This window comes from Meleagris gallopavo, chromosome 14 (assembly GCF_905368555.1).
Source record: "Meleagris gallopavo chromosome 14, MGAL_WU_HG_1.1, whole genome shotgun sequence".
NCBI lineage: Eukaryota > Metazoa > Chordata > Aves > Galliformes > Phasianidae > Meleagris > Meleagris gallopavo.
The window spans coordinates 5081530-5107926 of record NC_139417.1 but is presented as its reverse complement, the minus strand read 5'-3'; the positions used below and the strand labels follow the sequence as shown (position 1 = coordinate 5107926).

Here is a 26397-nt window from a genome sequence, read left to right as displayed (position 1 = left end):
TAATATCTCTAAAAATCAGAGTAGGCAGTTGTTATAACAGACTACCTAGTTCAAATAACTGATTTGTCTCCTCACGTTAGCTGTTTGTGTTAGAGTACTTACAAATTGACATCTTTGTAGTTAAATAGCTTCAGAGGGAAATAAACACGGTAGTAAAATTACATATGGTAGCTTAATTTTCATCCATTTTTTGTGTTTGCAGGTATAATAAATTCAAAATTTTCTCCTGCCCTAATCATGTATAGTCGAAATTGTCACGGGCATTAAAAACAACAAGCAGTGGAAGATTAATTTCATATTTAACACTGGCAGAGGTTGAAAATTATTCAGTAATAAATAAATAAATCTCATCAAAACTTTATTTTTGCACTAAATATATATTTGAAGTACAGCATTGATGTAGAATGTTCATTTCCATTTATGACTCCTAATTTTCCCACTTACGGAGTTGTTTAAGGCTCCTATAAAATCACATGCTTAAGTTTCTTCTTTTGGAAATGCTTTCTTCCTTGGATATTCCTACGTGTATGCAGGAAGTGTGAATATTATGATAGAGGGTAACCGAAAATATACTACTTACACTCTGCATTCTTATTACTGGAGTTACACAGATCTCATTAGAACTATCATACTCTGAAGATAAGAACAGCTAGGTGGTTGTCATTAGAAATCCTACATCTTCACTGCTCAGGTGATGCCTAGTGTGCCGATTTCCCATTCATAAGTGGGCATAATTTACTTACTTAAACCTTTTCTGGTATTAGTGCTTATAAAGTTCCTTAGAACACTTAGGTGAAAGATGCTAAATGCCAGTATTTGTTCTTATTTTCCATTAACATGTAGCTGACAGCTCACAGTACTGTTTGTGGAAGCTTTTGAAGCTATCTGCAGAGTACTTCAAGATTTCTCTGTGAAAATATTGTAGCTTCTGAAAAAGTAGGAATTATTTCAGTGTGCTGCCATAGACCACGCTTCACAGTTTACTACAGCCTGAATGAGTTCAACCCTTCTTTGTGGCTAGCAGTGCAGTGATTTGTGTTGTTCGATTTAATAGATCACTGGCTCATTGTGTAATAATATGTTGTAACATTGCATGTAATTAAGTTTTTTGATGCCGTCACCAGAGGTTATTGCTAAGTATGAATAAGTCAAGTTTGTCTGTGAAAGCTTTCTTTTTTAATTTTTATATTTGTTTGTTTGTTTGTTTGTTTTAAGTTAATAGGCCATTCTTTACAAGAGCTTTTAATCATTTGGAAGTGGTCAAAGGATCTTTGCAGTTTTCAGTGCTTTTTAAATAGGCTATGTAGTCTTTTTCACAGGATTTGAAAGCATGTACGCTCTTGGCAGCAGGTGGGATAGTGATGTAGGTTCTAGAACTGGCTGGCTGACCTTTAAAAGACTTGGTATTTGCTCTTTTTTTTTTTTTTTTTTTTTTTTTGCACAGTAATTAAACCTTAAGTAGTCAATGATCAGTGAGCTGCAGACTTGATAATGTAGTCTTTTGAGTCAATTGCAAAAGGATATACGGAAAAAAAAGTGAATGGAAAAAGTGTTCAAGCAGCATGCGGAGATGAATGAGAGCATTGGGAATTGTCAGGTGTCACATATCATACCATATCAGTAGGAGGCTGGAAGTGGAAAATAAATGTCAAGAATAGGGAAGAATAGAAACTCTTTGAAATACCTCTTGAGCTGAGTGATCTTGCTGCACAGACTTGAAAAGAAAGTAGGAAAATATTTATATATAAATACTGACTGGTTATGAGATGACTTGAAATTCATAGAAGTGATTTCTAAAACAGAGCAACGTGCAGAACTCCAGGCTGCACCTCAGTGCAAGGTATTTTGCTGTGTGGTTGTTGCACTCCCTTACTGTGTTGTCTCTTGCATTGATAACGAACTGAAGAGCCTCACTACCTTATGCTGAGTCACTTTGATTCTGTTGATAGCTCAGACAGTCCCCAGATATCCCATGCATCTTGTTTTTGATTATGGCTCTTCAAGTCCACAGAGATTGGACACAGGGAAAATAAGGCTATTAATGAAATGTCACAATGTCAAGCATTAAACCATCATAGAGTATGATGGAGAGCGAGTCTTTAACTCTTCCGAAAAGGTAACTGGGAAACTTCCAAAGCTTTATTCTTGAAAATGCTCAGCAGGATACCCTCAGGAATCAGTGTGATTGCAGGTTGCATTTTTTGGGATAAATCAAAGGGACAGAGATTGTGTTCAGGCACTTGGCATCTTGGCATCTGCCCAGCATCTCATGTGAGAAGAGGCATGCCTGTGCACTGTCTTGTGTTGCCAACTGCTTGTGTTGCTGTCATGCCTACATGCACACCTGCAATGTAATGGAGTACCTTTTTAGTGTGCTCTCCAGTGCTCACATCAGTGCCGCATAACCACAGAGATATCTTCTGGTCATTCCTCGTTCATGACACACTTGTGATTATTAAGCAAGGGAGGAGTGCAAGTCTCGGTGCTGAGCAGCTGAGAGGATGTGCTGGTGTGCTCCACCCAGGCGGAAGGGCCATGCACTGAACTGAAAGCAGCTTCCAGGCCACCTCGTACAAGGAGGCAAGATTTTTTCCAATGGTCTGCATCTACAAGAGGAAATTTTAGGGAGTTATTTTCCAAGAAGTTCGTGTTAGCTTTTTTTTGCATCCTTGAAGGCGGTTGTGCAAATTAAGATTCCCAAACCTTTGTTAACAAATAGCTGTGTGATTTTTTGGGGGGTACTTGCTTGACTGAAATGCCAAAAATTTAGAAATTGTAAGAGCCTAAATTGTAATAAATACTTTTGCTTTGTTCACTAGGAATGTTGTAAGAGTTGAGATTTAAAAACCATGAAAAGTCACTCTACTTGCTGTTGAAATTTTAACAGATGCTCTGTAATTTTTCTGGCTTTCCTATCACAGTAATAATTTTCAGACAACTAAGTGCTGATTTTAACTCTTTATTAGAATAACCAATTCTGTGCAGAGTAAAAGTTGAGCACAGCTGGTTCACGTGATCACCATTTTATGCAAAAACTTAGAGGCACAAAGACCCTTGGAGAATGGAGAATCAGGGACAGAGGAGAAAAGAAAAGTAGGTGATTCAAACCATTTATTCTGAGAGTTTTATCACTTGATCATAGAATTTGTTTCAAGCAAGAACTTGGCTCTCAACTTGGAACCTCAGTGTTCAGGAAATGTGTATATTTAAAAGATGGCCTGTGGCATTCACTATACTAGAATATATAGTATCTCTAAAATAGAACAATTTCTGTCAAAGAATTTGCAACTAGGAAGCAGCTTCTGTAAATCCTGGTATTTTTGAATGGTGGTAGTGATTTGACCCAGTCAATAGAGAGTCCAATTGTGTGTTGCCATTCATTGAGTTCCTAAAGGAAGGATTGCAGGTGCATGCTCAGAGTGCAAGGGCTCTGGGGAAGCTTGGTGAGGCCAGCTGTGTTGAATTAGGCCTTTTCTTCAGCACAGTCTGAAAGGGATGCAGTCTGGGAGAAATTATGCTGGAAAACATCCCTCACTTGTAGGCAGAAGGAAAACACTACCTAGAAAGGTTTATTTTGCAGTCTCCAAACCCTGCCTATGCAAATTCAGCCTTTGAGACTGATTTGCTTGTAAATAAGATTTCAAGAAGGCTTTTGACTGCAGCTTAAAAAAAAAAAAAAAAAAGCTGTGATTTTATTCTCATGCTTGTTTTGACTGCAGTCTGGGAACACCAGGTTTGCCAGTTATTGCAGCCCAATCTGGTCGGATACTCGGGTTCCGTTCTGCTACTCTGGTGCACTGATGGTTCTAAGAGATTAAAATAGGGCAGCATGATTTAACCTCAGCAGCATCAGGAAATGCATCCTACCCTTGGGTCAGCTTAGCAGTCAGTAGTTAGCAGATTGTGCAGAGCCATGCGCATGTAGGAAGCAGTGTATTGCTAGAAGATTCTCTTCCCTTGTGCCACCATTACAGTGGCAGTACCCGGCTCCATGCCAGTTGTCTGTGTCCACAGATGGAAAACTGCTCCCCGTGTGCCTCCAGTGCATTACAGCTTACGGTTCTGAAGTTCTCTGCAGCTCCCTTTGGAACATGCTAATATCAAGGTGCCACTCCTCAGATCTTTGAAAGGATTTATTGATGGAGCTAAATCAACGTGAGCGTTCGTATGACGAGTGATCATCTTTGGAGCTGTAAACCTCAACAGCACTACTGGCTTTGTTTATTGTTTGATAGGAGTGGTTTTATTTAAAATTAAAAAGCCATTATGGATATGGTTTGAATGTTAATTCCACGAGCAGTCTCTTTTAAGCACATCTAGATTCCTTGGAATACTTACTGAAGTATTTGTGTATTTTACTAAGCAGATATGAGAGGAATTTGCTATGTGTTGGTAGCATCATGCCACACAAAAAATTGCAAATTCTGATTGTAGAGAGATTCCTGCTGAAAATCTGAGAGATACAAATATGCAGTATTAGTGAGGAGGCATATTTCTCGTTTATTTCTCTGTGGATCTGTTGAACGGAGTTGTATGTCGTTTACATGTAGATAGAGGTGAAATGTTTTTTTGGCATCTTAAGTACTGTGACATTCAGAAAGTACTGCAAACCTTTTCTCCATTTGAAATCCTTAAAAAATGTCAGATTTTATTAAGAGGAAAATATAAAAAGCATCACAATAAGCTATCAATTTAAACACTGTAGTAGCTCCACTAATTTGTTGTTCCTCTATTTGTATGGAATGCATATCTAATGAATTTCACGTAAGATACCAGTCAGCTTTCTAAAGTCTGATCTGAAAACATGTAATTTTGGACTTGTCCCCCTTAGCATTTTAAGTTGTAAGCTTACTTGGAAGCATTTTTAATGATGTTAGAATTTGTTAATGCAGATTGAGTGGGAGGAAGAAGGAGTAAATGAAACTTACAATTCCTTAGAATTATTTTAGTTTGCTAACTGACCTGTAACATCTTTGCAAAATTTATTTTTCTGTGATTTGTTTTGAAAAGATTCAGTAGAAGAACAAAAATGGAGACGGGAGGATTGTTTAGGATTTTGCAACAGAGCTATTTGCCATCCTCTTGTATATGCTGAGAGGGACTTTCCTGTTGTTGCAACATCTGGACTGCAGATTATTCAGCCACCAACGATTCCAACAAAAACTAAAATCAAAGCGCTGCATGTAGCTTGCCCTCTAACATGCTGAGGGTTCAGTAAGAAGAAAAGAATGTTTTTAGAATGACTCTCATTATTTCTAAAAATGTTTAGCCCTAAGTGGGAACACCCAAAGGAAAAAAAAAAAAAGCTGTGTGGTTTTGCTCTCTGTGTGATTTATCTTCTCTCCCTGAGGATGGTTATTTTTCCCCTCCTTTTCTTCCACGATGGGGGCTCCGATTAGCATACAGCATCATGCCCCCCCAAAAAACAGCTGAAATGTGTAACTAAGAATTCAACCAATACTATACTTAAGCACACTAGTTTCACATATGGGCATAAGGATAATTCCCATTTATTGCCATTAAAAGGGAGCATAAACTTTACCAAATGTTGAAAACAAATCTGTCTTTTGAAACGCTACACTATGAGCAGCAGTAACTGTGCAAATGTCCCTGGAACAGTGAAAGAGCCATTACCTCATCTTCCACCAGCTCTGCCTGCCCTTAAACATTCTGGGCACACATCTCCCTGCTGCTGCTACGTGCCAGGAATCCCTAACCGGTTTGCTGGAACACAATGCCTGCCTGCGTGCTCGGGATACCGCCCCCTATTAGAAAATGACCCTGTGCCTGGGGCAGCTTGATTGGTGAGCTGCTCCCAGCTGAGTGTCTGAGGTGACTCTGCATGCCAGAATTTTAATTCATTCTTCCCCGCCCAAATCCCAAATGACCGCATTTTGAGAATGAAAAATGTGTCTAGCTGCTTGCGCAGGCATACAGAGGGCAGCTGGAATAGTAGACTGCATATAGGAACCTTTGGAAAGAGATCTAAGAAATAGAGAAAGAGGGCAAACTCTACCTCCTTTTTAGCAATGCGCAACTGCCTTCTGATTTGCAGTTTGCATCTGTAAACGAAAAATCTGAACAGTCGCTGAACTGCGTTTCTGCATCGCCAATTTAAAAGCAGCCTTTTAAAAATAAATGTGACTTAGTGTTTTGTGTTTGCAGTCAGCAGAATTGCAAAAATCAAAGCTGAAGTACTTCTGTTACATGTAGCTGGGGTGTGAGGGTGTGGAAAGAGAATTTAGGGCAGGGACACTGGCAACATTATGGCAGGGGCTGTTCCTCAATTTCAAGGATGTAGTCATCATAATGTCTCATTCCTTGATGTCTCATTTCACAGTTGCATAAACACAAAAGCAATACTCAATACTGGCAGAGTTTTGAGAGATCCAGCAGGTTTTTCATCTGTCTTCTTTCAAAGCAGAGTATGTTTTGTTCTGGCTGCTGGAAACTCTTTTTCCCTACGCTTTGAGAAATGCAGAGATGCAGTTGGGTCAGATGTGGTGAGAAAATCCTCATATGGTGTTTTTGGTTCTTTTATTTCTCTAAAGTATTTCCCTCCTTCTTGTGAGGAAAGTAAAAGTAAAAAAGAAAAGCAAAACAGAACAACAACAACAACAAAAAGTGGCACTGTCAAAAGAGAGAATAATGAGGAGCCAGAAAATCTGCTATAGTGTGATGACTCAGGATTGTTATTGCCAGCCAGGGCTTGTCCAGCTACTGCACTGCAACTGCCTGGGATGTGCCTGTGGTTCTCTTCACTGTGCAGACTGCTTTGCTCCTTGAGGCCGATGCCTCTCATACAGAAAAAAAAAACCTATTTCTCCAGTAGCTTTAAATTCCAGTCTTTCCCTTCATTAGAATGACCCAGAATTAATCTGCTCGGAGCCTTCAGCTGACTTTCATGTGCCCTACGCTTAGTACAGATTTGTAATCAATCCTAATTCAGGTGATAATTTTCAGACAAGCCTAAGCATTCAGTAAAAGTAATAATGTGAAATGTTTAGGTTTCTAGCACTTTACTAGGAAATGGTCACATAAAGAAACTGTCAGATGGAAAGTAATTGTAGAATTGTTTAGTTGCTTATTTTCTGAAAGCAAATGTTCACTAAGTTTCCTGTCTTTATTTTGCTCCCAAATGAAATAAAAGTGGTCAGTGAGATCACTTCCTAGTGAATTGTTTTGTTATTGTCAGTAGGACAAATTAACTGTCACTGAATGAACATTACTCCAGGTAATTTAGTGTAACTGCAAGTAAGCTGGGATCTCTACCTGTCTGGTGGCAGTTTTTTGGTTTGGTCTTGAATGAAAGAGGTAAAGAAGAAGAATATTTTATAATTGGATGGGGAGAAATCTTTTACAATATGGGAGAACCTGTAGGGCTTCTATCCAAGTAATGAGGATAACTGTCTGATTTCATGGGGAAAAAAAAAAAAGAAGAAAAAAAAAGACAAGCTGTAAGAAAGGCAAGGTTATTAATTTGCTTTTTGACCTACTGAATCTTTTTAAAATTACCAGAAGATGCAGTGAACATCTAATTCTTCTTCCTCTTCATTGCCCAGTTGTGTAACATGAGGAAGATACCATCCGTTTCCCTAATTTTTTTTCCTATCAAGCTCATTCTTGCCTTGCTGCATGGTTGAGTGAACTTTGACAACTTGTCTTGGTACTAATGTTGGTAGTATCTGAAGTATATAGTTTTTCTTCTCTCTCAGAAGGTGTAAAATGGGCTTAGTGCTTCTCTTAGAGTCACTGCAGCAGCAGTAGAGTATTCAACAAAAGGGAAGAAATACGGCCATGGGAACAAAATGTAGCTGCCTGCCAAACAGGAGAATGTTCAGGCAGTTTGTTATTCCCACAGCTGCAATTTAAAAAAAAAACAACACTGATTTATTAAATGTAACCAAGAAAAGCCTTAGATTCTTTCCACTAAAAGAGCCATCCTTGGATTTTAGTTAGAAGCTAATGCTTAGTATTTGAAAACTGTAAATATTTCAGAACAGTGTCCCTAGTATTAAAAACAAGAAAGATTTTCGTCTTTTTTTTCCTAACAGAGGGCTGGCATTGGAGCTGCATCAAATTCTCCCCCTGCAGCGTGAAAAGGTTGAACAGTGGCTGAACAGTATGTCTGTGGTTATTTCCATTGTGTGAATAAAGCCTTAGTTTATCTTGGAAGATACTTTTGGCATTGCTTGATTTTAGATAGGCTTGGGCAAGCTGTTTTCAGTGCTCATTTGTTTCTTAATGCTTTCATTTTACAGCTTTGCTGTCTGAGCATTTAAAAGGAAATAAAAGATTTAACGTGGTTTGAGATGCTTCTAAACTTACATATCTAGCAAGTCAAAAGTAGGGAAGGCTTTATACACCTTTGCAGGTGGTTTTGTTGAGTTGTTCTTTCAGACACAGTGTTTGCTGTTCCCCACAAGTGAGACAGTGACCCTGCAGCTGTGCTCTGGCTCTTCTGTTACAGCTGTATGTGCAGCTAGGTGAAGTTTTTGTCTGGATTAAAAAAAAACACAAAAAACACTTTCTCTCCTAGTTCAATTTATCTTGAGCTAGCAATGGGTATGAGAGAAGAGATAGATGCTGGTACTGGCACTGCCATTGAAAGACTCACCAGACCACAGCCCTTAAGTTCAAGTTGTTTTGCATCAAGACTGGTTGTACCACGAAGTCTAGTAGATGACAGTAAATGGTAAGTTAGTGCTGATCCTTACCATCTGTAGCCTGGCTAAAAGCTTTTCTTTTACCAAATTCACTTTTCAAATTCACTGCATTTTTGTTTGTTTGTTTTTAATTATTTCCTACAGTTTGAAAGATATCATTTTGAATATCTGGATAATACCATATTTTCCAAATAACACTAACTTTTTGAATCTAGTGTTGCTTTATGTCCAGTGGCAGCAGCATAAATGGGTGTATTTCTAACTGTGAATCCTTTTGTGGCTTAACCAGCAATCTGTGCGTTGCCCCTGCTGCTACGCTGCCTGCTGGGTTGTGTGAGCACAGCTGTTGGCAGTTGCACCAGCTTGGGAAGTGGGTCAGCCATCCCACATTGTTCTCCTGCCCACCCTGAAGGGGAGAGGATCTGTTCCTGATGGTGGCTGTTCCTGGTTTCCTCATATGTTTTTATGATCTACTGTGCAGTAGTGTTATTAAACTCTGGTATGTCCTGAGTGTCTCTGAAAACAGAATTCAAGCAGAGGAAATGTCAAACCAGTGACTGCATTTACATGATTTTGGCAGTCCTTATGTAGTCATTCATGGACTGTGGGGTTGGTTTTTATCATTGGCATCCAAATTTTCTGCAGTAGCTTTTTGGTGGTTGGATTTGCTGACCAGTGTGTGAAATTCTCCCATGGTATGAACCATTGTAATGACAGTGTCCAAACATTGTCTATCAGTGATTCCTCAGACCAGGTAAAAGACATTTGAGAAAATAATGACACATATAGAAGAGTAGATGTAGTGATTTTTTCTAACTGAATTGCTCAAGGCACAAAAACATTAGGAATGCTGCATTTTTATAAAGATTCTCTGCTGTTTATATACATGTTATTTTGAATCTAATGAAAAATACTTTTCACTCATACACTTAGAACTTTGGATAAGTGACATTTCTCTTGGGAATGTACCAACTGGTAGTACTACCCCATTATTTCATCTTTTTTTCTACCCTGTACTATTAAATACTTATTTTCTTTTTAGAAAAGCTTTGTTGATCAATTACGTTAACAAAACTCTGAAGCATACCTATCTGTGCTCCCCCAACAAGCTGCTGATTTAGCAGATTTAGACAAATGTCTAAGACTTAGCCAAAAGGTAAATCAGCAAGCGATATGAGCTTCCCCTGAAGTTATGCTTTCAGTACTACATGTACAAGTTGCTGAGTAAGTAAAGAAGTAATCTCCTTCTAGTAACTATAGCACATTTTAGATTTTCTAAATATTCATGTTTAAATTATTTTAAGAAGTAAAGGAAACAGCGGTGATGTGCAGGGATTTGTTATCTTGGTGTAGGGAGAAGGGGGCTGCTTTTTTTTTTTTTTAATCTTTTTCCTTTTCTTTTTTATACTATTGTATTTGTGTCTGATTTTGCTGCAGTCTTCATTTCTGGAAAGTGTTTTCCTTTAAAAATGTCTATTTCCAGTAATTGCTGGGGATCCAGTGTGTCTTCAGAAACACATGAAGGTTACCCTTTGTACTGGATGTGATCATGATCAGTGCTCTCTAAAAAGCATGCTTTTAAACGTGCACTCTTTTGATCAACTATTTTCAAAATTTTATTACTTTTTTCCATTATTTTTCCCTAAATGCCACTTTAAACCATCCTAAAGGTATTATTAATCAGTTTCTAGGAAATTCCTTAGCCTTTTACGCAGCATCTGAAAACCTTAATTAAATATTTCTTTTCCACATCTTTTTGTACTAGTTGATTCTTTTTTTCTTCCTTTCCCTATATTCGTTTTGATATAGTCTTTTGAGTTAGATTTTTAGCTTGGTTTTGGAAGTGTGACAGTCCTGTAAATATGAAAAGTCCTGTAAATATGTGTATCATCAGTTATGTAAGGTGTGAGCTTAGAGGATTTTTTTTATATTAGTTAATGTATCTGAAAATAATTACACAGCTTATGCAGTTTCCACTACTGCTATTTATAGACTCTTATCTTCCCTGTATGTGTAATCAACAAGTCATCACTAGGAATTTTCCTAATCATGAAAGACTCTTAGCAGTAGCCATATAGAAGGATCTACTCTCAGTTCTCAGTAGGCAGAAGAGGTGCTTGTCACTCATTTCTAAGGGTGGGCACTATATTATAATTTCTTGCAAATAAAGATGGTGACAGGATTACTGATTCTGTGAAGACATTCCTTTACTGTCTTGAAGAGAACTTGTGGTTATGTGTTGTTTCATGCTGCTGGAAAGTGCACTGCACAATGCATGCTGTGAGGGGAGCTTTACCTCACTTTATACTATAAGCAGAATTTGTCTTTATAAGCACTATATTTGATTGCCAAAAATCACTTCATTTCCCAACTCTCCTCCCCAACAAATTCTGCTTAACATGTTAAAATGAGTAAAATGCTTTGAGATCTGAAAATGATTGCAGCTAAATCTGGAGCTGAGGTAGAAGGAGATGTAAAATACTCCAGAAAATATGATAGTGCTTGTCTGAGGGAGGTAAATCTGGGGTAAGAGTTCCGGTAAGGTAAAGGACAAGGCAAAAAAAGACAAAATTAGATGGGAGCTCTGCTATCTTAAATGCTTCTTTTTGTATTACTTTTCTTTTTTTCCCCATATTTTTTGTTTTCTTAGCTTGCGAGTTAAACCTTTTCAGATGTTTTTGTTTGATTAGCTGAACTGATGAGAGCAGAGGTTTCAGGTTGTCAGTGGTGTTCTTCTGTGACTTTCTGGGGTTTTTTTGGGCTTGTCTTTTCCTTTGACAAGTGCTGGCTTTCATGCCTGAAGCTAACGTACAAAGCTTCTCTTTGGAAAAGGGTATGGAACAGGAAATGTGTAAAAGCATGCAAAGGTCTGTTTCAAAGCCAGTAAGCAATTAACAGCAAACCATGTGCTCTATGGTATGATTATAATTACCCTGAAACTGTACGAGCCCGTAGTAATATGTTAGTCAGAAGTGACAGGAAAACGGCTGTACAGTTCTAGTCAGATGCCTTCAATGGAAAAATACATATATATATTGTTTTGTCTTCTCATTTCTCCTCAGAAAACCTGAAAAAGGAGTCCAGTACCTAATTGAGCGAGGTTTCGTGCCCGACACTCCCGTTGGTGTTGCTCACTTTCTCCTGCAAAGAAAAGGTCTCAGCCGACAAATGATTGGAGAGTTTTTGGGAAATCGACAAAAACAGTTCAACCGAGATGTGTTAGAGTGAGTACTGTATGTGGGGAGGACTCAGCATAGTTTTGTCTACAATAAGATGTTTCATCAGGGTTGAGGTAGCTTTGCACCGCATGTTTTGCACATCTCTCTGGATATTGTTCTGAGGGAGGGAGGAGGAAACCAAACTCTAAGGATCAAAAAAAGAAAACATGCACAGAAACAAATATTTATTTCTTTGCTCCACAGCTAAGTTACTATTTCCTTTATAGATTCAGAAAGATATTTACAAGGGTTTACATAGTCAGTAGTTGCCTACATTTCTCCAAATTTCTGCTTTAATTTCACTGGTGTTAGAGTATGTTATTTCTAAGTCTTTTTCCTTTCTCAATCTCTCTAATCATAGAATGATTTGGGTTGGAAGGGACCTCTAAGATCATCTAGTTCCAACCCCCTGCTATAGACAGGGACACCTCCCTCCAGACCAGGTTGCTCAAGATGATAATAATAGTAGTAATAATAATAATAATAGTAGTAATAATAATAATAATAATAATTTGCTGAACAAAACAAAATAATACTGTATGCTACATAAGGCTCATCAGTAACTGAACATGAAAATAACTATTACAGCCAAATGGCTTAAGTGCTAGATAAACAGGGATTTTAGTGTGTGCAGGCATATGTTGACAAGTTCTGTGCAAACTGTTCTTTTTCAAAAGATTAGATAAACAAAATCTGTTTGTGTTGTAAAAAACAAACAAACAAACAAAAAAAAAGCCCTGAACCAGAAAACTAAGCTTGAGCAGTTTGGTCATCAATTTCCTACCCTTATATAGAGAGTAGAGCAAAAATAATAATAATAATAAAAAAGTTGACTTACTTGATGAGTGTTCACTTAAAACACATATTCTTACCTGGAATACCTACACAGCTAGGATGTCCTGCAGTGTCTGAAGTCCTTTTTATCCTGTTCTCTTCATCACCATTATTATTATGATATTATCAAAGGTTATCATTTTGTTAACCATTTTTAACAAAAATTCAACAGATTTGACAAGTGTACGTAGTCTTATTACTTCTACTGTTTCACTCGATGTGGATCTAACCAAATAATTTGTTCCCCCCTCCCTTTTTTTTGTCATTACATGGGCACTAGAAAAGTTTTGTTTGCTGTTTTGAAATATTTGCAGAATCTTAACTGATTCCAGTGAAGAATGGTGTAACTGCTGTCTCTGCAGTTCATGTTATGAAGATTAAATCCCCTTCCTGTTATGCTGCTGGCCAGCATTTTTCTTAACTGTTCTAATTATTACAGTTGGACTCCAACTTGCCTGCACATTTGCCACTCATCTTTGATGGAAAAAAAAAAAACTTTTGAAAGTGTTAGAGGTCTTACAGTAGGTGGGAAGAATATGAACATTATTGCAGAATTGATAATAGGTTTTTAGGTGTGGATTGCAGAGGGCGTGAGAAATACCAACCTTGTTTGTTTCCCTGCACTTCAACATAAAAGAAAAAATATACAAGATGAAGTGAATAAATTGCTTTGGTATTAATCTACAATAGCTACCATTTTATTAGAAAAAACAATGTGAGCTATTCTAATTTGCCATTGTATAGCTATACGTTTAAGAAAAGGCTTTTAAAACCAGATTGTGCTTGCTTTCTGTGGTTTCTGCGCTACAGTGCTGTTACTTGCAGTGATTCATGTCTGGTGATTAAAAAACTAAAAGCAAAGTTTAACCAAAGGAAATTCATAAGCCTGCAATTTTAAAGCAGTCTTTAAAGAAAGTGTTGGAATGACACAGTTCACATTGTTGATTATATTTAACTGGTTCCTTTTTATTTTTTGTCAGCACTGTATTTTCAGAGCAAGGACATTCCTAGACACAGCCATTTGGTACAGGTGATTGTGCTAGCTGCAAAATTTGATATTTCAAAAAATATAAGCTCTTTATTATAAACATTGGCTAATAATTATTAATTGGCCAGGAAGCATAAATCCAGTAATTATTCCTGACAATGACATGTTGCTTTGATTAGTCAGACAGTTGTCATTCTAACACCTCTGCTACTTAATGGAAAAAAAGGAAAAAAAACAAACCACAAATAAGGGCCTCCTTCCAGGTACACTTTCTCATTGATCTGTTCTTTGCAATCCTTCCTTCATAGTTCACCTACAGTTATTGCAGTTGCTGCTGAGGGTTTCAAAAAACTCCAAGAAATTTGAAAGGACTTTTTGGTCTCAAAATCTTACCTTTGGTACTGTGCTGTTGGAAATGCAATGACTCAATGGCAATATGTTTTTATCCTAGTTGTGTTGTGGATGAGATGGACTTCTCAACAATGGAACTGGATGAAGCACTCAGGAAATTTCAGGCTCATATCCGTGTTCAAGGAGAAGCCCAGAAAGTAGAACGGCTCATTGAAGCCTTTAGGTATGACACTGAAATAAGTTATTCAGTCACGAGGAACTTGCGATTGTCTAACTGTCAGACTGGAGAAGTGGGGAAATTGAGTCTAAGTTATTTCCCTACTTATTTGCGCTGTCCTTGTGAGCCACGTACAATCTCAAATACAGCATGGTGTTTGTGGTGGTTTCAGTAAGTATGAAAATAGGAAGTTTTATTTGCTAGTGCTGCTCGTGTAACTTATTTACACTAATAAGGAAGGCTCTGCAACTGAAAGTTTTCATGCATCAGTTGAAAAGAAATTTAAGGTATTTTTGAATATCTCTATCAGTGTATTTGCATATAATATTTGCATTTTTTAAGTGAAATTATATGGCCATTACTTCTTAGAGCATATATGCTTTTAACCTTTCGTTAATAATTTTAACAATGGCAGAATCAAGAATATTAATTTATTAATGCCAGGCAGATGTAAATCAGCAGTAAGCTAAAATCAGTGCTGTGTTCTAAACTGGTGTCAGTGAGTGTTACTGAAAATAAAAATGTTGAAGTTACTGGAGCTCAGGGTCTGTACTAAGAAGGCAAGTTAAAAAGGAAGTAAAAGCCAAAAGCCTTCCATTATTGTAGGATAGACCTATAAAAATATGTGGATGGAAAACAAAATGTATGCATAGAGCATGAATAATTACACAGCCTCTGGAACATAGCAGTTGATTTATGTGGTGAAATTCTAATATTAATTCATAGCACTGAAACCTTTCTCCTCTCTCCTTTTTTATAGCCAACGTTACTGCATCTGCAATCCAGGAGTTGTGAGACAATTCAGGAATCCTGATACCATCTTCATTCTAGCTTTTGCCATTATACTGTTGAACACAGATATGTACAGCCCAAATGTGAAACCGGAACGCAAAATGAAGCTAGAAGATTTTGTCAAGAACCTAAGGGGTGAGCCAATTCTGACCACAGTGGTCATTGCTTTTCCCTTAAACTGCCACTGGAAGGATACCATGTACCTTCTGGGAAAAAGCAAAATGCAGGGGGTTTGTTTCTGCTGATTTCTTCTCATTTTTAAAATCACCAGCACTTGCACAGGTTTTAGACATTTTTGCAGTACTGAAAACAGAACTAAACATATCATATTTTGTAACTTTTATCTTGTCTTTTTTGAGATGTATTGGCAGCCCTTTTATTCTCAGTTCTTTCAGTGTAGCTGAAAAGTGATGTTACCATGTATTCAGAACTATCCAGTGCCTCAAATTTTTAAATGCAATTGAAATTTGCCATGCTTAAACCCTTTACAAAGTCCGAGGACAACTCATAAAGATAGCAACTTCTGTGCACAGGAATGAAGGTAAATAAATTCTGTTGCAGTAAAGACTCTCTGCAAAGAATATGCACATGCATGTTTACAAATATATAAATTTAGTTCTGAATCACAACTTCAAAACCTTCCTGAAAGGTACACAGTAAATAGTATATAAATTTCTTCAGTGTCTTCACTAGTATGTTCTCTGATAATTAAACTATTTTTCAGCCTATGGCACACCTAAGTCTGTAATTACATTGCCAAACATTTTTTATTCCATATCTGTATCTCAGCTCTTTATACCTTACTTCCTGGTTAAAAAAATAAATAAATAAATAAATAGATTTTTATGAAGTAAGAGCTCAGCTTTGTCTAAAAGGAAATTGTCACAGTACAACTAAGGAAGATCATGCATGAGATAGGATACCTCCTGTTGTTTCTGGGTGTTCAGACAACATTTACTTTATCAACAGTTGCTTTATTGCAATTCAGATTTTTTTATTTTTATTTTTATTTTTTTTAATGTAGTTTGTGTCCATAGGGAAAGAGAAGCTTTCATTTTAGTTCCGTTACCAGGTGTTCGTGTGCAGGCCAGAAAAATTGCATTTTAACACAAGTCATTATAACACTGCCTTCCTCCTCCCTCTGCATTCAAGCACACAGCAAGCACAACTTAGTGCACATCTCTTCTTTTAGCAACAGTGAATGCAACAGCATTCTATAAAAACAGGCCAGCTATTGCAGGCATCAGCGAGTGTTGATGTATTCTTTAACAGCTATTCTCTCAGTGATACCCAGAATTGGACCAAATGACAGAAAGACAGAACTAAGTTGCTCTGCATGAAAAGATATACTCTCAGGTATTCAGTTGATGTTCAGGACTGCACATTACACATCCAGTATCATTTTAATGCTAGTGAAAATAAAATACTTGTGATGTTCCGGAGTTTCAGATGTTGAAAATAAAATCCTTTTTGGTGATGTTATTCCCTTAGATTTATGTAAGACAGTAATGAACAATCTATTCTTAGCAGGTGCACTAGCTTAGCAAAATTTAAGTTAGCAGTGAGATTTTAACATAAGTTCACAAAGATTTAAGAATGACCTGGTTCTTGTCTGATATTCATTTGATAGGGTAATACTACAGTCATATTTGTTGCATTGAAAGCAGTATGTTCTCTCTAAACTCCAACATCACAGAATCACAGAATCACAGAATTGTAGGGGTTGGAAGGGACCTCTAGAGATCATCGAGACCAACCCCCCTGCCAAAGCAGGTTCCCTACACCAGGTCGCACAGGTAGGCGTCCAGGCGAGACTTGAATATCTCCAGAGAATACATGTCAGCAATTCATTATAGTAGGTATTTTCGTAGCATACTTCCTCACTTCTAGCTTTAAATGCTATGATCTCCAAGAGTGATCTGTGGGACGTTTGCAGGTATGAAAGAGAAGCTGTTTTTCCTCATTGCGAAGAAACCATATTTTATCACAGTATTTTTCTGTGGCAGCAATTGTTCCAGTTGGTGACAAAATACTGTATTTTGCCTTCTGACTGGGAAGCAGTAGGTTATTGCTTTAAAACTAGTGTGAAAAAAATAAAAATGCATGTCCCTATGCAGAAATGCTACCTTTCAGTCACTTACTGAAATCAGACTCCTTCCACTGCTGTTAAAAATGCGTGATCATGCTCTCAACTTCCAGGCATTTGTTGAGATGCTTGTATGCTGATATGCTGATGACAGACACACAGTGCTAAACAGTGACGCTGTAAATAGGCCGTTCTGTTGATCTGTTTTTTTCCAGGCTAACTTAATTAATTTTGAAATCATACAGGAAATACTAGTTAAATTAATTTTACTAGTTATTCATAAGGCTGTCTTGTAGAAATGAAATCTCTGAGCAGTGTTGAGTAATACTGGGGCAGAGGCTATACTGTTCTGAGGTAGAAGGACATTTTAATATCTAAAGAGTTACTTTATTCATTAGAGCTTTAATAGGAAAGCAGAGGAAAAGTAAAGAAAAAATAAAATAATCTACATTGGAAATTAGCCTTTTTCCGGATTAGTTTTAGAGTAATGATGTAAAAATAAAAAAAAAATTAACCCAATAGTTTAATTTCTATCGATGCCTTGTTGTATGGAGATAGCAAGCATATGGGCAAAATTCAGTGCTTCAGTACTCAGTGACATGACTGGGCCACTTGGGTAAGGTGGGCCCAAGAACAGCACAAGAGACGTCCAACAGCTATGAATCAAAACCAACTGATCATAAACCTGTGGGATTCTGTAGGTGTGGATGATGGTGAAGATATCCCCCGAGAAATGCTGATTGGGATTTATGAGCGGATCCGCAAGCGGGAACTGAAGACAAATGAGGATCATGTGTCCCAAGTCCAGAAGGTTGAAAAACTCATAGTAGGAAAAAAACCTGTAAGTCTTTGCCCAGAATGTAAATTACTACATAGTAAGGAGATGTAGGGCAATGCACAGCATAGGAGAACACATAATTATGTTGCTTAGATGTATAAATTGCTTATTAAAAATCAGAAAGTTGAAAATGACTAAATAATAAATTATTATAAGATTGTTTTTTATTTTGGAGTATTCAGTGCAGATGAATCTGTTTTAGTCTGATACTTGTGAATGATGATATTCCAAATCATAAACTCGATTTAAGATATTTTTTCCAACATTTTCTCTCAGTAAAATGTGATGTTATGAAGAATCATATTTCAACATTTATGCTATCAGTTATGACTCTAGAATTTACAAAGAGTGGCAGAGAACTTCATGTGCACGCCTTTCTGAGTTTTGCAGCTAGCTCAGTGAGCTGGTAATTGTAAGAGAAGATCATGTCATTTTTCTGAGAACTTACCTGGAAATCAGGTCCAAGGAATTCTAATGCTGGTTTTGAGTATCCTGAGGTGCCTCGTGCTTTGTTGTGGGGAAAAACAATGCTGCGATGGAGTCCTAGGATCAAGGATCTTCTATTGAGATTCTTTTTAACTGTGTGGGAGAAAATATAGGAAATAGCCAGTAGTCTTTATTGATAGAAATATTTGGTTTTACTTCATAGGCATTTAGTCATAGTAAGACCATGACGTATTTACTTGCTATAATACAGTACTGTGTTTCTCTGAAGTTTAATGATCTTGTATATGTCTTTCTACTGTAGATTGGATCTCTGCATCATGGACTTGGTTGTGTAGGTATTTTTCTTGTATTCATTCAAAGCTTGTAGTTGTTTTAACTGGTGATGATGCACTCTGTTGCATTTTAGCATTTTCAAAAATTGGGCTTCTATCCAGCAAATTTTTTTCATTTGTTGTAATAACTCTGCAAAGTATGGAGATTTCCTTACAAATATGTTTACCAGCTATGCTCTTTAATTTACTACCTTATAGGTACTCATTTTGTGTATTTCAAATGCTGTAATCTCCATAGGCATTAAATAGCCAGTAAAGAGTAAGTAAACAAGCAAGCAAATTTACAGCTGTATCTCACCTTTCCATCTGGTTTCCAGTGTGTCTATTATTTGTTATTTCTTGTCCATTTCGATATTGTATGGTGCTCTAGAAAGATATTGCAATTTATGTTAACTGTTCTCTTGTGAAAGGTACATTGACATAGAAGATACTGATTTCAGATTCCAGATAGACATCTTCAATAACATCTCTAAAACTAAAACGTATAAATGCATAAAGTAATATTCCTGAAACTCTTCTTCTAACATGGTATTTCACTTACTTTCATTTCATGATAGCAGTATTGGTAGCACTTCTAAATTAAAAGAAGAAACATATAAAGAGAAAAAAAATAGTCAAGGAGTGAATGTAGTATTCTGAAATCTGATAGCCTTATGCAAACTTGATCCTAATGATTTTTTTGAATCAGTTATTATTTTATCAATATAATGTGCTGCATGTTGACATCTTCACTCAGGATAATCCAGGGAGCTTACTTTAAAATTCCATTTGTTTGCCTTCTATTTCTTACTTTTTTCTTTTTTCTTTTTTCTTTTTTCTTTTTTTTTTTTTTTTTTTTTTTTTTTTCCATGTAAGTAATTAAGAGCATTCAGAGTTTGCTTTCTATTCTGTCTTTGTTTCATGGTTGCATGTCTAAGAGTATCACTGAATTGTAAAAACCAACTGAAAGATGTTACCTTTGTGAAGTATGGTGGAAGCGAATCTTACAGGATCATCCATGGCTATGAGTGAAAACATTTTTTATAGTTAAATTTCAATACCAAGCTCACTGTAGTTGTTTGCAAGTCCATAGACTGGGTGATACCCTTTATGTTGCAGTCGCAAATGTAAGTCTGCCATGTACCTGGAGGCAGGGAACAATGAGGACATGCAACTTTTATTCCTGCTACTTTTCACTGAGAACCCCCATAAACTGTTCAATTACCAGAATAGTCAGTCTGAAAGTAGAAACCATTGATTTCTCCAGCATTCTTCACAACATCGACTTCTTTAGAAAATATCAGATATACTTTTAAAATACCTTTTCCCTGCAAGTCCAGAGAGGATGAGTAATTAAACTAATGGCATAGATAAATTAAATGCCATTAAAATTTTGTCTGTTAATAGCAGCTGTCATTTTATGTGGGAGGGATAATTGAAGTGTCACCATATGAAGTGACAACAATCAGGAATAAGGGCAGATAAAAAACACTAAGCTTTTTTTCCACTCTACTCTTTTTTTCCTGCTCACATAGAGGAAGTAGCAGCATTAATAGTCTGACTGCTTTTGTTTTCCTAGTAAATGTCATCATTCCTATGCAGAATCAGGACAGGAATTATAAGTAAATATAAGATATAAATAAAATATATCCAGTTACTGAAGAGTATTCTCTACTTGAAAATTTAAAGGGTTACTTTTAATATTGTTAACAAAGCATAATCTCTTGCATTTGAAAGAAGTGAAGTCTCACTAGACTGAAAATACAGCTTTGGAGATAGGTTCAGCAGGCATTTCTAATAAAAAATGGAACATAATTCTTGGTTTTGTTGCTGGCGTTAGAAAACAAGCCATCCTGAAAATGCATTTACTATTCTAATGTCACCTTTTCCTTTGTATCAAGGAATGAAAAAACTGGCTTAACTCAGTGGCTGACAAAAAGTAATCTACAATGTTGCTAAATTTGTCATCTCACAAAAGCTAAAGTTGTTTCATATATTGATATGTGATATATTTGATATATAAGAATGATGAAAATATAATTTGCTATGAGCTTAATCTTGAGTTCTGTTAAGGTTTTATTGTTTCACAAAGTAAGGATCTACCCCTAATAGGCCTTCCAGTGGCATCCAAATGCAGGCTGTTAGAATTGATATGAGTATGTTGTTGAAGTTTGAATGTCATGCAGTTTGTAGCATAGGAATCTTTTTTTGGCATTGTTCCTCTTTTATTGAAAAAGTGTAATGAGCTTAGAGGTAAAAGATATTTGAATTATTCGTAAAAGACTCCAGGTTTGAAAGGCCCTCTTCTTTGGCTAAATATTGCTATAGTAACCATGAACTTTTGTATTACCATAGGTCCTCTCCCTACCCCACCGAAGGCTTGTTTGCTACTGTAGACTCTTTGAAGTTCCTGATCCGAATAAACCTCAGAAGCTTGGGTTGCACCAGCGAGAAATATTTTTATTTAATGACCTTCTTGTGGTATGTATTTTCAGTTTCAGGGGGTCTTGTTTCATTTTGTTTTGTAAGATTACCTTCGCTAACGCTAAGATTCAGAGAGGATTGATGTTTTTCCTTTTTACTCAACATTAACCTGATTATATTACAAGACTTATTCTGTCCATGTGCTTAAACTGAACAAACTTTTGCCTGTAATTCTCGTCATGCTTTTGTGTAGGAGTAAGGACTGTGATGTGGGAGGCCTTTAATGAACTGTCATCGGATTGTTCATGTCATTTTTACCTATTGCTTATAAAATCTAAGTGATTTTTTTTTTCTGGAGAACTCTGGGAGAGAGTTCTCCAGAAAAAGAATGACTTTTTTTCCTCTTTTTCAGTGTATCCTTTTACTATCTCTGGGGTTGAAAAGACTTCTAGTGTGGTATTCAGAAATGCCTCTGTCTGTGAAGTCAGCAGCAATAAGTGCATGCACATTCCTAGAAATAAATATCTTTTACTCTGAACTACAGCAATCTCAGAATGATTAATATTTAAATTTTCTTAGTTTTGTTCACTGTATATAAATTATTTTTAAATGGAAGCCTTTTATTGATTACTGCACTTGAGCATAAGAAAATACTTTAATATAATAGCTCTCATTATAAAGAACAAAAATAACCTGTAGTTTAACTATATCTCTAAGGAATGTCTCCCTTCAATAAATAATGAATTCCAGTTACTTGCAGTAAAACAAGATTATGTATTTCTGTGATTGTCATGGACATTGTATGAGCCAAGCATGTTTATTCACTGAAACAAGAATAGGATATGTAAACGTGAGTTTGGATGTAAATTGGTAAAGTGCTGTCATCTTCAGGCTTCTAACTTCTTGTTCATTTTTATTATCTCCTTGATGTCTGTAATTTTATCAGAATTTTCTGTAGGTAATGTAGATTTGTTAGTAATGAAGAGATTTGTTAGTTTTAGTAAAATGCTATAGAAAAAGCAAAAATTAGAAGAACTATTAAAAATAAATCTCTTGATATTGGAGAGTGAATCCATTCACTACTTAGGAGCATCCCAGAACTGATGTAAGTAGGGTTGTGTTACTTGTGTTGTTGCAAAAAGTAAAGCTTTCCACAGACCTTGGAGCTTTTGTTCAAATAGGGGCTGATAGGGGAAAAATGGCTTCATTGGATGAGGTGGTGTGAGACAATATTTGGAGGTGTACAAGTGGAACAGGCTTGGAAGATCACACTGCAGGTGAGAGGAAGGGATAAGAATTAAACTTGGGTCAAGAAGTCCATACCAATGGGCTGTCTGTAGTCAAACTGAGAAGAAAGCACGAAGGAAAGTGTGGTAGCAGTTAATTTCTTTAAAAGGATGATTTTAAAAAATATATGTTTTTCCTGCATGTACAGTGTACAATAAATGTGCAGGCTTTTTTCTTCTTGAAAGTAGAAAAGTAGAGTCCTGGAGAACAGAAAACATAGGCTTTGCATCTGGATAAAATATTGAACCTTCTGGCTGAGAAAGCAGTACTTCAAAGCTAGTTTTTTGTTTCTGGGGTAGCAGCAGATTTAATACATAAGTTGAATTATGAAAAAAAGAAAGAAACAGCAAGTTAATTTTTGCTAGAGGGTTATAAATGCATGATAAAAGGGATATTTTACATTATTTATTTGATAACTTTTAGGTGACCAAGATATTTCAAAAGAAGAAGAACTCTGTTACATACAGCTTTCGACAGTCCTTTTCCCTCTATGGCATGCAAGTTCTTCTTTTTGAGAACCAGTGTAAGTCTTTTCTCTCTTTTTACATGATTTTATTTACTTTAAAAAAAAATAAATAAAAATTGTATGAAACAAAAGGCTGGACAGGACTTGATTCTAAATTTAGGAATAAAATTGCTGCGAGTTGAGTTTAGTCCTGAAGGTTACAACCTGGTGTCAGCATACAAAGACTACTGTTAGACTGATAGTTGTCAGAAGCCAGCTCTAGCCAAATGTGTTTTGTGGACACTTGTAAATAATGGAATGGTTGTAAAGAAATAAATAAATTTTAAATGTTGCTGAATCAATGGTACAATTAGTTGGAACTCAGTATATGATAATGACGACTACTGTAGTGTTTTCTGTAATTTAAGCCACTGTTTCATATATTTTCCTGATTTGGTGTTACCTTTGTGTCTACTTCATACTCAAATATAAATCCAGACAGAATTAGGCAGAGATTCTGGATTGAAGGTTGTATTTTCTGCCACCTTTTTGTTTATGTCAGCTGTAATATGCATAAATTTAATATTCCCTAGTGCTTTCTCATTCTTAGCAGTCAACAGTCCAACAAAAATCCAGTGTTTTGCTTATGCTCCTGCAGATTTTAAAGCCAGGGGCAGTATCAGTAATAATGTGGCTAAGCACAGTTGTCTGCATGGTTCTTAGGGAGACAGTCTATTTGATGAAAGCTCAACTTTCATGATAAATTGGATACATTTCAGTTTGACATTCAGTAGTTCCTGTGCTTTTCTCTTGTGAAAAGCTCTTGTATTCATTTGTCCTTGAAAATGAGCTCCAATGCTCATCTCACTCAGAAGAAATTACTGGTTTTTATGAGTCAAAGCATCTGGAGATTTTGAATGAGAAGAACTCATAGCAGTGATGTAGCCTGTGAATTATTTTTATGCAAACATCTTTCTTTCTTTCCTTTTTTTCTCTCATGCATATTTTATATAATATAAAATTCATTTTTAGAGAGGAACAGCAAATATTTCTGTACTGGATTCTACTATAAGTAGAAGAATATTTATTTCCTCTGATATCAGTTAAAAAAAAAAGAAAAGAAAAAGAAAAATACCATAAGCATACCAAGTAGGAGCACTTTATTCAAGTAAGCTTAAAAATATCTATAGTGCGACCTGGAGAAAAGGATTTAATTCTTGCTAGCAAACTGTAGGCATTTCACTGAGACGCTTCAGTAGATGTATTTGGGTTTCTCAGGTAAGACATTCCAGAAGATGATGAATAAGAGAGCTGATTGTACTTCTAATATTGCTGTCTCTTGGGTAGAATATAGTCATTTTTCACTTGGGAAAGAGAAGTATTGTTCTTGTCTGATTCGTAAAATTGATCATCTCCATTTTCCCTGTTCCAGTCAAGCTTTAGGGTATCTTGGCCAGAGCCACTGTGCCATTCATTAAACCTATGTAGCAGCTGTCAGGATCAGCTGATTTCAAGTGAATAAAATTTAGTGTAATTAAAGAAGAAGCAACAGAAATACTGGTTTGTCTACTAGTGAGGTTGAACAAAATGATTTGGGCTAATAATAGAAATCAGCTATGTTGAGAGGTGGATGAGCTCCGTAGGAGAAATTATGTCATTTATCTCTAGTAAATACCACAGGGAATATGTTTTACATTTTCAGTCAAAATCACTGAAAATACTCAGGACAAGTAAATCTTTTTAGAAAGAGTGTATCTAAAAACCATTAATACTTATGGCAGCGCTTCCTGATGCTTTATCCATGTGTTGTAGGGAAGTATCATTTGGAAATGAAACGTTTTGTTTGTATAATGTGTGAAGCTTTGTAGTTTATTTATTCTTTTGTGAAGGAGCTAACGTGACTGTTTGGAGTTAATAAGTTTCTTTACTTGTTCAGTTTCAAAAACATCTTTTTTTTCAACTGGTATACTTTTTAGACTTGTTCTCTGGATATCTGGTTTCAGGGTTCAAACTGATACGTGGTGTTTTATCATATGATCCACTTCTGTAACCTTTCTTAGCATCAGCTCCACTGTATTTTTGGCCATTTGACTATATTCTGAGTGACAGCAGCTGCAGACTACTCAAGGCAGCTGTCTTATTTGATGAAAGATAGCCGGTATTGTCATATGTTTAGGAGAAGCAGAGTAGCTAGATAGATATTGCTTTTGTGCCAGATGCCAGTATCAGACCCTGGCAGAAGCACTAAATTCTTTCTCCCTCCTTTTTCTCTGTGTCCCTTGAAGCTTGCGGTACTTGGCAGCTTTTTTTCACCTGAGAGAACAGTATGAGAATAGACTAGTACTTGCACTTGCTACTCAATATTTTAAATCTATATATTATTGAAACCTAATGACTTTGAGGGAAGACACTACCTTACATCATCAACTGGTTCTTGAGTGATTTTTTTTTTTTTTACTACATGGTGTCACTTGGACTTCAGATTGCATACATAACTAAAGATTTGAATCAAGCAGTGAGTTAAAGAAAACATCGTGAATTGGGATGCACATTTTGAATTTTTCTGACATCCTGTCTCTAGAGATCTGTGATTCAAGAAAAGGCTGATACTGTTGTCTGTAGCCGGGCATATCTTCATTATATACTGTCTTTCTTTAAATGAACCTTTAATCTCAATTACAGAATATTTCTGAGTAGCTGTTAAAATTTCTAGCCTCATACAGCAGGAGAGACAAAGAGGGTTTTTCTGAGAGTTCTGCTTTTTATACGATGGTGCCCACAATATGGACCACTTTACTTCCCAGTATGTAATTTCACAGGCCATTTAAAATTAAAAAAAAAAAAAAATCAACTATGTAGGGTGCCCAGGATGCAAACTTACTAGGAAATGTTAAAAACTACATTACATGCTAGTGTATGTCTGTATTATTAAAAATGTTAAGTTAAAAGAATGAGTCAGTTTCTTATACTTGAGAAATATTTGAGTAGTCTTTACTCAGCAAACCCAAATTGATTAAGCTAGGTAATGGGATCTATTCCATGAAATAAGAATTATCAATCCCTCTACATTTTTCTTTCTTTCTGTGATTTTTCTTTTATATTGCACATGATAGCGTAAGGGTAACAGCTGCATAAAGGTTGCCTTTCAATATCTATTCTGTATCTCGACAGTTAAGCAGTTTCATAATGTCTTACAGATCTTTGTTTTTCTGTGCTCTTTGACTTTTACTTCCCTGATTTTGTCCCCTATGTCAATTTAGAAAAATGACCCAAGCTTTAGTATTCACATTTTTCTTCACTCTTTCTTCTAGATTATCCAAATGGCATACGGCTCACATCAGCTGTTCCAGGAGCAGATATCAAAGTACTAATAAATTTCAATGCACCAAATCCTCAGGACAGGAAGAAGTTTACAGATGATTTGAGGGAGTCAGTTGCAGAAGTTCAAGAAATGGAAAAGCACAGAATAGAGTGTAAGTACAAAGGTACATAT

At 36.3% G+C, this 26397-nt stretch overlaps 1 protein-coding gene across 11 annotated transcripts in view; it reads left to right on the top strand.

The window, feature by feature from the left end:
• The window catches only part of IQSEC1 (IQ motif and Sec7 domain ArfGEF 1), a 317278-nt gene that overhangs the window by 276393 nt on the left and 14488 nt on the right, over positions 1 to 26397 (top strand). For 9 of the 11 annotated variants that reach the window (XM_085236057.1, XM_085236054.1, XM_031555538.2 and 6 more), the window contains 8 exons: positions 11729 to 11890; positions 14158 to 14280; positions 15035 to 15201; positions 17854 to 17993; positions 18739 to 18768; positions 21104 to 21229; positions 22883 to 22982; positions 26216 to 26389. In XM_085236057.1, coding sequence (XP_085092183.1) covers positions 11729 to 11890; positions 14158 to 14280; positions 15035 to 15201; positions 17854 to 17993; positions 18739 to 18768; positions 21104 to 21229; positions 22883 to 22982; positions 26216 to 26389 — 1022 coding nt within the window. The remainder of the gene's footprint in view (positions 1 to 11728; positions 11891 to 14157; positions 14281 to 15034; positions 15202 to 17853; positions 17994 to 18738; positions 18769 to 21103; positions 21230 to 22882; positions 22983 to 26215; positions 26390 to 26397) is intronic. The other 2 variants (XM_085236053.1, XM_085236058.1) reach the window with 1 other exon arrangement.